The sequence below is a fragment of the Polypterus senegalus genome, chromosome 14, assembly GCF_016835505.1.
Source record: "Polypterus senegalus isolate Bchr_013 chromosome 14, ASM1683550v1, whole genome shotgun sequence".
Taxonomy (NCBI): domain Eukaryota; kingdom Metazoa; phylum Chordata; class Cladistia; order Polypteriformes; family Polypteridae; genus Polypterus; species Polypterus senegalus.
In genome coordinates this window covers 76,804,825-76,816,323 of record NC_053167.1, presented here as the reverse complement: position 1 = coordinate 76,816,323, position 11,499 = coordinate 76,804,825, and the positions used below count along the sequence as shown (strand labels likewise).

Sequence of the window (11,499 nt, the reverse complement as noted above, 5' to 3'; positions counted from 1 at the left end):
ATAGATTTGTCTCCCATCGAAGTACTGGCCAGGTCAGACCATGTTTAGCTTCAGGCAGACGACTCATTCTGAAGGGATGTGGTATGGCAGCTTACAGGGTTTATGTCCATTCCTACATTCTATAGTAAACTTCACAAAATTCCATCCATTTTCTTTCACATTCAAGCCAATTTGTGCTTTAATTATATAATTATTTTGTATTACATTTATCACAGATAGCTTTGCGACCTGGTGACGGATTAAGTAAATTCAAACAGCAGTATAGATGTCATATATATTGGCCAAACTGTGTTTTTGGAATTTATGTTGTTTCATGATATGGCTGGTTGCGTTATTCCAACATTTACGTTAAAGAGTCTCACTTTTAGTCTTAATGGGATACGCTCCCCCCTTTTGCTTACCCACAGGAAAGTCCAGTTTAGTTCGGTGTAATTTTTTTGCAAATTTGGAGCAATTTCAATTACTTCTGAATAAAATTGTCTTCATTTCAATATGTAGACACCGACTTAAATTATTGTATCCATCCGCAATAGTGAACAAAAAAAGGTCACCCCTACCGTTTTCGCTTTCTCTTTTAATGTAAACAGAAAACGTGTACGTAAGAATTTAAAAGCGCAGACATCTGGAGAGTGCGGAGTTTATGTGAAACGCACAAGTCTTGAGCAGCCCTATGACGTCATTTCCTCTTATGCCTTCGTAATTAAGGTGGCGCGTTAGACCGCTCCCAGAATTTGCTTTAGTTAGCCATGGTTCCTCCTTTTCCTGTCGTGGTTACAGTTTAATAGATGCGTACAGTTTTGTGGGTTGTTGAATTTACGGATGTACTGTATGATCACTGATTCTAAACGGAAAAGCGTGGGGACAGAAAACTGGGAAAAAAAAAAAACAACCATTAACACAGTGTTATCTTAATGGATCGGCTTAGTTAATTTCTTATTATGAACGTCATGGACTTCAATGTCAAGAGGTTTGCTGCCGACGCCGGTACTTTCCTTAGCCGAGCAGTGCAGGTAAATAAATGGGATAATTCAGTACATTACTTGGGACTTTGTAAAAGTTGTTTCAACACCTTTGAAATCGGTGCAGGTTCTTTTATCGCTGACAGTAGTCTCGTGACAGTGTCTGAAGTTGTACTAGAAAATTCGGTGTTTCTTATCAAGGCCCGCGATTCTTGTAATGCTGACCGTATTTTAGAGGAAGCGGGCCCCAGGGCGTTGTTTTTATTGTTCCTGCGAGTATCGTGCTTGTGTGTGACAATATGATAAAGTCAAATTAGAGCAGCATTTGCCCACAATTCAGTTGTATCCATCAAAGTGAAACGGTCTGAAATCTTATTATGTCTCATATATATTTTTCATATCACAGACGAATGATTTGATTATTTAAGGAACTGTACATTTTTAAGTTCAACGAGCAAAAAGTACAGGCAAACGTGAAAGTCGCCTACGTGACGTATTCATTTCACGCACAAGTTCGGTTTGAAGAGGACACATCGACAAACCCCTCTTTCTTTTCTGGTTGTCTAATGGGGCCTTTATGAACAGGGATTATTGTGCTTTGACGCAGTGTTCCAACACGAGTCCATGAATGATTTCCTGGCTGTCATTAATGCCTCTTGAAAAAAACGCTGAACCCAGTCTCTGTACATCATAACTGTCCTCTTACAGCCTCAAGTCCGATGCATTTAGATCAGCTTTTTGAATACATTAAAACCATCCCATATGACAGACGTGGACCTCGCCTAGTTTTTAAGATTTGTAGATCCCACTTTCAGTTTTTCTCTTCAGTCTCCTATAATTTGAGTGAATCCACAAAGTTGTTAATGATGAAGAAACTTGCATTTGTTATGCCCAGACTAAACTCGCGTATATTAACTCTTTCTGGCAGTAAGTAAGCGGGGCATTTTCAGCTCTCCATCAAATGACCTTGCAGCATCAAAAAAAAAATTGAACGGTAAACCCTGGAGAGACTGCATTAAGATAAGTATTTCACTGACATTTGATCTGTTGCAAAAAGTAAAAGTAACCTTATGTTAAAACTGAACCAAGAATATTGTATTAAATTGTATTGCCTTCCTTTAGACTATACTTAGATTCTTCTTTTTCAGATTATGTGTATTTCAGGTGATTTTTGTGACTTTTCATTTCTTAGATGGATATATTCAGAACTATTTACATTGACTTTTCTTGGCCTGGTTCGTAGTCATATGTCATCAAACAAATTCCAACTGTTTTTCATCTGTGTATTCATGGATGTTATTGCCAAGTTACTTGCACTGACAATGAGGTGTAATACTGAGAGATTTCATCTCATTAGATTTGCGGAGGGGGGCGTTCTGTAAGAACTCTATCTTGTAGATCTGTGGTATGTATGTATTTAATTTTTCTTGTTTACTATTTTTGGGTGTGCCATTTATTAATTCCTTTTCTTATTTGTTTTATGTAAAGTTTTTTTCCCTTGATTTCTTGTAAAGCATTTTGAGCTACATTGTCTGTATAAATACATGCTATAAAAATATAAATATTGTTGTTCGGTCATGTAATGAGTAGGAATGACGCAGGCAATCAGTGTGGGATTTAGCCTAAATGCTTCTGCCGAGCACAATGTGTTTTGAGTGTATGTCTCCATAATTGCATTTTCTGTGTCATTTTAAACAATCGGCTAATGTTCACTGACTGTGCACTATTACGCATCAATCCATCAAACTTTTGTCAAAAATATTAAGCTGATTTTTAAAAGACTAGTCTACATAAGTATCCACATATTAAATTTTCTATTCATTTTTTCTCATAGTTTACAGAAGAAAAACTTGGTCAGGCTGAAAAGACTGAATTGGATGCTAATCTGGAAAACCTTTTAACCAAAGCTGAAAACACCAAAATATGGACGGAAAAAATAATGAAGCAGACAGAAGTGCTTCTGCAGCCAAATCCAAGTAAGCAAGCATAATTTTTGTTTCAACTGATTTAATTACACATATACTGCATAAAGCTGCTATAGTTTTCATAGCCAGACTTTATGGATCTGCTCCTGACACTGGAAATGGACCTGGTGTTGTATTTAAAGGTTTTTAAAAGTATTTAAAAGTCACCTGTTCTAGGAATAAAAAGGCATTGCAGTCATAACTTAAACTGGAACAAGTGTTCAATTGCAACAGGTGAAGGTACCAGCAAACTTTAAGGTTGGCGTGGATTTACTATATGAATTATATTGGTCAGCAAACCACAATGCATCTTGTGTGATTCTTGAGACCATTTCTTCCTGATCTCAGTTTTCTCATAAATGAGACAGACTGGTCCATACAATTAGCCCTGTCCTCTTACCATTTAGAAATGGGTAACTGATTCACATAGGAACAGTAGTGGCTCAGTGGCTTATGCGGATTGTGTCAGTCTTTGTCATGACCACAATTTCTGTCTCCTTCACTGGTGTCCCTGTAAGTGTAACATTTGGACAGCAAACACACCTATTCTCCCTACTGCTTTCTGATTTTCCTCCATTGCGGCACAGTGGTATAATCTGACTGTAATTGTGGGTTACACAATGAAGTGCATTTTCCAATGTTTTGATTTGTTTATGTGAGTCCCAAAAAGACACTGTTTAGTAGTAGTAGTTTGTTTTTTATTTGTGACACTTGGCTAGGTTAAAATTGTTCAAAAATGTTATTAATAACTTTTTGAGATTCCAAATCTTATTGTACATGGGAATTAACTTGTGTGTCATCCATAGCTGGCTGTATCCTTTGCTCTTTGAATCCAAGAACGGCTCCAAGTCCCAATTATTTTCATAAAAATAAGATTACGTAGCACTGTAAATAATAAAAGTAAATGTCTGTACGAAAGTGGTGTCTCTTCATCTTATGATTGGATAAGATTATCCGGAAAACATAAATCTATGTGCCCCAGTGAATACAAACTGTGCCTAAAAGCCTACATCATCTGAGAATAACACCGGTCACTTGGCATTATATGTTTGCCCTAATACAGTCAATTAATTTCCTGCTCTCGCCAATGAAGGGGCTGTTGAGCTTCAACTAAATAATAGGAGAATGCAGACATTTACAGTACTTGCTGCACTTTCCTGTTCATGAAAGAAATAAAACCTATTGAAAGACTTTTCAATAAAGTTTCATTCAAAGATTGTTCTTAAAACTGTCTTAAACTGAGTTTTCTTGATTGTTGCTCTAACCTGATCGCATGTTGGTGTGATGTAAATTGACTGTTGTGATTTGTATGCAGTGATGATGTGCATTTCCCTTGTTAAATATTGAAGGCAATTAAAAAGGGAGTTCTTTCTTTTTTAAGCTCCTTTTGAAGTTGTAATAAAGAATAGGTGCAACGCAAATCTAGTCTGAATTGTTTTAAAGACCAAAAAGGACAATTTATATTTAATTGCATCGGGGATCTGTTGCAGTTTATATAATAGGTCACCAGGTCTAAGCCAAGCTGTGTTTACTTTTAAAATGGCTTGAAACCTCCTGTAATAGCTCTTGCTTGTGCTCATGACATGCTTCAGAAAAATGACTGCATGGATCATTGTAAGCACTTTCTGCTTCCCATTGACTGGAGTGTCAGGATAACCGGCTGGGAATATAATTGAGTAATTTAACCTTCACCTGCTTTTGACTTTGGCACTTCTTGTCATCTGAGATGTTATGGCCAATTATGAGCACCCAATAGAGTGCATTATCAAAATGTTCATGTTTTAGGAATACTGCTTTACAAAATAAATGCCAGTTTATGTTAACATTCACAGAGTTAGTCTGGAGTCTCAAGGGAGTACTGGTAACCAGGATTAAAGAAGGAGCACCCAAGTGTAATTAAGCTAAAGCTTTTAGTTCATTATCATGCAAGTTAAAGCTCATAATACATGTACATGTGTATATTATATATATATATATATATTGTTTTGTGATGGTTCCAAAGTATGTATTTGCATGTAAATGCTTTATTCCTGTCTAACAGTCTGTGTGATGTAAGCAGGTGTGTTTTTTTTTTTTTTTAGCAATTAGCAGCATAAGTACTGTATTTGCATCTGGGCAACTTGTATTTTACATTCGGTGTTCTTAACAGCTTCTTGAACTCTTACATCTCTACAGTGTAGATAGGTAATTCACACAGCAGGCACTAGGGAAGAGTCTGTAATAGGGCGCTTGAAATTCGGAGAGGTTTGGTGGTCCTCTTATTTCGGTGGACACCGAGCCAATTGAACTATCTGAAAGTTTGATTTTCTGTTCCAATGGATGGTGAAGTAACATTATCTCTATTAAAATTTGATCTGATAAAAATCACATAAGTATCAATTAATGAAATAAACCTATCTTAGACCTCCTCCAATAATCTTAAGAGATTCAAAGATCACTAGGACAATGTATTTATAAATATTAATGCAAAATGAATGCACTGTGCCTTTGTAATATGTTTTATCTTTTAGATGCTGTACTTTTTGAACTGTCATCCCAGGGAATATCAACCCCTTTATAAACGGCAGAGCTAACCCTACCCTTGTTAAACTCCTCATCTTCTAATCCTCCATCTATTTTTTTTTTTTCTTTCACAAAAGGCAAAAGCAACATGCTTAGAAAGAGCTGTGAAGACTGAATTTTATTTAATGTTCAGAACAAGTCGTAAAGAAATGCTGAATACTGTAATATTGGTGTATTTTGTTCTTAAGTATCCAATTGAAACACAAATTTGATAAAGTGCTCAGCCCTAACTGTAGTGACATGATTAATATGTTCCTTGAGTGTTGTTTTTTTTTTTTTGTTTTTGTTCCTTCAGATGCCTAGGCTGACTTGCATCTGTTGGTGGATTAAATCCACCCACTTTTACTATTTTTTTGGAGAATCATGCTAAGGTATAATCCAGATGTAAATGGTGTTGGGAAAATATTCTCTTCCTTTACTAGTGTGTTTTTTTTTATATACCATGTAGCCTCTTGTTATGTTGCTTAAAACAGGCCTGTTACAACTGATTAAGGTACTGTGCCTCATCGTGCAACACAAGCAAAAGTTGTTGAGAAGCACTAGTAAATGCATCATCTTAAGTGGAGTGATTTAGATTTTTGTTTTTCATTTCCAAATCAGTTAGGCCACCTAACATAATCAACAGCTGACAAAAATGTGCACGAAATATTATAAATCTTTTATTTTTACTCAAAAGATTAGATTATTTATAAAGGCACATTTAAAACAACAGAGGTTGCGCCAAAGTGGTGTACAAAAAAGCATTAAACACAATACAAGCAATCATGCAAAAGCAGATTAATAAAACAACTAATTGTATCATCCACCACAATCCCATCATACATCATGAAAGACAGAAGAAAACAAGTAGGGCTTAAGACGACTTTTAAAAACCTCGATTGAGGGTAAAGACCTAATGTGCAGTGGTAAATCATTCCAAAGCCTAGGAGCAACAACTGAAAAAGCTCTGTCTCCCCTAGACTTCAGCCGAGATCTTGGCACTACAAGGAGCAGTCGTCCAGATGACCTCAGTGCTCTTAGTGGCACATAGAGGTGAAGGAGGTCACAGATATATTTTGGAGCGAGACCATGCAAGGCTTTAAAAACGGACAACAAGATTTTAAAATCAATGCGACACCTCACCGGTAGCCAGTGGATAGAGGCTAAAATGGGAGAGATGTGATCTCGTTTTCTTGAACCAATCAAAAATCTAGCTGCCGTGTTCTGAACCAGCTAAATGCGCGATAGAGCAGATTTTGGCAGACTTGCATATAAGAAATTACAGTAATCTAGGCAAGATGTAATAAAGGCATATAGAAGGGCTTTTAGCTTAGAAATTTGCCTCAGTTGGTAAAAACTGGACTTTACTACCATGGAGATTTGTTTTTCAAAACTTAGTGATGACTCAAACATGATACCTAGGTTTCTGACATCATTATGAATCATTGCTGCCAATGTTCTAAATGCATGCCGATTTCAACTGCAGATGTGGTAGGACCAAAAATAATGACTGCTGTTTTATTTTCGTTTAATTGCAAGAAATTTTCCTCAAAGCATTTCAACAGCTTTTTTACAAATGAAGTGATGTCAGAAAACCACTGCAATATCTATTTTTTTTCTTTCTTTTTATAGTGTAGTACAAATTTTGCTATCTGTGTTTTTCATTTTTAACTGTCTTTTTATCAGGCTTTATTTTTGCTTAGTGTGATGCAAATGATTTTACAAAGAAGATTGTTTGATAGATGATGTTTTTGACCAATAGTTTCCTTTGTTGAGTAAGCAGTATGGTTATCTTTAGCTTGCTTTGTGTTCTAATTATCGGACTGTATGTATTTCCTGCTGATTATGATGTTTGCCAGATTTTTTTCCTCCTTCATTGAGCTTGTGTAACCCCATGAGCTATACACACTGCTGTTATTGCAGCTGAGAGGGTATATAAGTTGATGTTTTTCCACAACATAGATAAAATGGTGTTTGTTCTGAAGTGTTCTTAGTCATTGCAAACCATATACTACAGTGTGTCTTGAGTCTGTTAATTTAATGTTGATGGTAAACTTTCCATTCTTTATCTTCTGGTTGTGAACTGTGAATTACCTGCATGAGCACTTGCTCATCACACAAAAATTAAGAGAAAGATCATTTTAAATCCTTTGTTTTAGGGAACAAGTATGCTTAATACACAGTACTTTTTTTGTATGTTGTATCCATTAATTGTTTTTTGTTTTTAAATTGTTTTATTTTTGTTTAAGATTGTTTGTGCTATAGGGGTTATTGAAATCTGCACTAATGTAAGCTACATATTTACAATATTTCGATGCATGGCCTTTTGCTCATGTTACTCTTAACATAAGTATTTAAGTCCAAGTTAAAAAAAGAAAATGCACATCGTTTTAGATAGCTTATCTGCAATAACAAAAGTTTTAATTAAAATTGGCATAATTGAAACATACAGATATTACTTAAGGTGGCAGTAGGTAGTACTGCCTCACACCTCCCAGAGAATCTCTGTCTAAGACCTGGGGCCTCGTGCATAACGGCGTGCGTAGAATTGGCACTATAACATGACGTAAGCAAAAAAGCCAAAATGTGCTTACGCACAGAAAAATCCAGTTGCAGGAATCTGTGCGTTCGCCAACTTCCACGTTCTTCCGCTACATAAATCCCAGTCAGCGTGAAAAGTAACGCTCGTGCACACGCCTGCTGTCCCGCACCATCTCCTCCCAGAATTATGCCTCTTTGAATATGCAAATCAATATAAATAGCCCTTAAGCTCCGCATTCTGTGAAAAGACAATGGGGAAAAGCAAGAGGGAAAATATAAGAATTTCAGCGAATACCAAGTGGAGGCAAGGAAAAATGTACTATTTGTTTGTTTTAAACAGTGGTATAAACAACAAAAGGAAGTTGATTAAGTGACATAGCGTGTCGGAGAAACATGAAAGCTCAAGTTAACAAAGTCACACAGTGCCTGAAATAAAAAAGTTGTCAGTTATCAAAGTCGCTGTGAAAAGGTGAGTTGTAGCCCTCCATCTGAGTGTCATATGAAAGCTTATTAAGGTACAGAGAAAAAAAAGGCACACAGTTGGGGAAAGCACAAAATGTCAACTTCAATTTTGAAATTTCCACTTTAATCATGTAGTTTATTTTGTCATTAAAGTAGAACATCATAAACTTCATCTTAAAATTTTTTCATTAACTAGTTTCTCAGATCACATCATAAGTAAAGTAGCATGTTTTGTATGTATTCTTCTATGTGCTCTATGTTTGTGAATCACTACGTGCTTCTTAAACCGGCTTTCTCTACTTCTGACAGGACACAGAATCCATTACATTCGTGATATTACAGCTCTCTGAATAACTAAAATACTGAGATGTATACATGATATCTTTTTCATGATGGTAGGAGTTAAAGCATGTTATTAAACATGGGAACACAGTGGCGTAGTGATTGTACGAGACCTTCGATGAAATAATTTATTGCAGCAGTACACGGGGCGGCTCTAGGCTTGTGATGGCCCTGGGCAGAGAAAGAATTGGTGACTCCTTTGCCCGCCAATGTCAATATGGTATCTTATGCACGGTGGATGGCCACGTCCGTTGCGGACACTGCATAACCGCCTTGTGCTCATGACACAAGCGTTTAACTGTTGCCGAAACTTACCGCTGGGTTTTTTAAGCTGTGTCGTTATTTTCTCTTTCTGTTTTATATTTAATATATATTGGCATGGCGGCCCCTGGGATTTGGCAGCCCTGTGCAGGTGCACAGTTTACACATGCCTAAGGCTGCCCCTGCAGTACTGTCTCTTTCAAATGTAATAACCTGTAATTCCTGTCCTTCCTTTTTCTTTCTCCAAGTAACCGATCGCCATATAATCAGCTCTGTAATGGACATTAAGCCATCTGTAAGCTTATAACGCAGATTCTTCAAAACTTTCAAGGAACATTGAAATATCTTTGTAGTACATGTTTAATTATTCTATCCTTCATGCCAGTCCCAGTGAAACAAACAGTGCAAGGTTGTGAACTCCGTGAGCAGAGCGCCAGATCCTTGCTAGCATAGCAACACCGTGTCCTTTAATTATTAACAATGTGATTATGATTATTTAAATGAAGTTAAAGTTTTATCTGTATAATAAACATATTTTACTGCATTTCATCTTAATGATATCGTCATCCTATGTAAATACGCGCTTTATAAAGTAGCTCAGGTTGTGCAATTTTATAACTGTATCGCAAGTTTACAGTGAAGTGATTGTACTCATAAGTACAGACAGTTCTACAAGGAGCAGTTGATGGACTGATTTAGTGCGTTTAGAGTTCTTGGGATGAAACGGTTTCTGAACCGCGAGGTCTGTACAGGAAAGGTTTGAAGCGTTTGTCATATGAGAGCAGTTCAAATAGGAAGCATGGCTGAGCCAGCGTATGCTTGATGCTATATACCGATTAATTCTCTTTCCAATCAGCTTCTCCGAGTGGTGCAGCGAGTGTAATATGGAAAAAGATAATCCGCTGTGGCAACCCCTAACGGGAGCAGCTGAAAGAAGAAGGTGCAGTGAGAGTAACAACACTAAAGCAGCTATGGTATTTAGGATAGTGTGCCCATTCCGTGGACCATTATATTGTTACTGGTTAATTACAATCAGATGCATTAAACTAATAAACAATATGCGGTTAATTTCAGTGTATTTATAAAGCCGCGTTGGGAGAAGAAAGGATAACCACACAGGAACAGTAGCACTGCTACTTTTAAAGTAGAATTCATCTTTCACTTTATTCTTCATAGTATCATTTGGCAATTGAGTTTTTGGTGATTTCAAGCTGTAGAAAAGTGTTTTGCTGCTTCTGTGAACCATTTTACCTATTCAGAATTCATATGTCTTATACCTTGCATATGTGCTTTCTTATCCATGATGGTTCACAGTATAAATGTATAATATGGAATAAGGTGTCTGTGACAGTGTGGGTCGGCTCCTGGCTGTCTCTTCTGTTATGGGAGCCTCTTGAACCCGACACAGTCAGTATCGTAACCGAGATGAGCTTGGCAGATGAGGACAAACCACACTTGGAGAATGAAATGGTGTAAAAGAGATCAGTGCTTTTATTAAAAAAAGTGTTCAAAAAGTGCAGTGCTTAAAAACAGTTCAATAAATAAATCCATAAAAATGTGTGTCTGTGGAGGTTAAAATCAGAATAAATAAACCCATTAAAAATAAGGTTAAAAATCGGGCAGGATACTCTCTTTACAAAAAAAGAACACCAGTGTCTGCTTTCTCACTGGCGGTTCCTCTGCTTATCCCATACGGGCCTTGCAGCAAAGTAGTCTCCCTACTGACAAACACAGCTGACCTTCCACAGGTTAATGAGACCTTCCAAATGCAATTCAAAGGTATCTTATCTGGCAGGAGAGTGGGAAAGGTAGCTCAGGCTGTAAATCAGCTAAACCTTGCCAATTGAGGAGAATAAAAACAGGAACTTGGAATGTGAGGACATTACAAAGTGCAGGGATATTAGAAATGCAGTGGAACTCCAACTTATTGGGCCTGTGTGAAACTTGATGGCAAGGAAATTGAGATTTCTGGGTTGAGGTTTACAGGTTGATGTATGCAGGAGGAGAAGAGTCACCGAGAAGAGTTGAGTATACTGCTGCAGGGAACAGCAGCTAGAAGCATCATTAGGATCATAGCAATTTGAGGATAGACTACTGGAGCTGAAACTTAAAGGAGAACCTGTAGACGTCATTGTTATACAAGTGTACTTGCCACTCAGAGGGCTGGAAGATGAAGAGTAGAGAAAGCATATTACAAAGTAGATTATATTTTGGACCCCGAAAAGGGAAATGCTTATAGAATTATAATAGGAGATTGGGATGAGATGGAAATGATGTGGGATTTTTGGACTAGGAAGAAGAAACTAAAGGGGAGAGAGGCTTGTTGATTTCTATAGAGGAAAAAATTGTTTGCCAATACATGTTTTATGCATGGGGGGAGGGGGTGAGATATACTTAGGAAGTGCAATGAGACGCAGGATGATTTCCTG

At 37.1% G+C, this 11,499-nt stretch overlaps 1 protein-coding gene across 3 annotated transcripts in view; it reads left to right on the top strand.

Moving 5' to 3' along the window:
• Positions 1–748: 748 nt before the first annotated feature.
• LOC120515004 (endophilin-B1) overlaps positions 749–11,499 on the top strand; it is a 58,523-nt gene continuing 47,772 nt past the window's right edge. Inside the window, exons 1-2 of one of the 3 annotated variants that reach the window (XM_039735682.1) lie at positions 749–1,010; positions 2,794–2,935. In XM_039735682.1, coding sequence (XP_039591616.1) covers positions 939–1,010; positions 2,794–2,935 — 214 coding nt within the window. In that variant the 5' untranslated portion in view covers positions 749–938. The remainder of the gene's footprint in view (positions 1,011–2,793; positions 2,936–11,499) is intronic. The other 2 variants (XM_039735683.1, XM_039735684.1) reach the window with 2 other exon arrangements.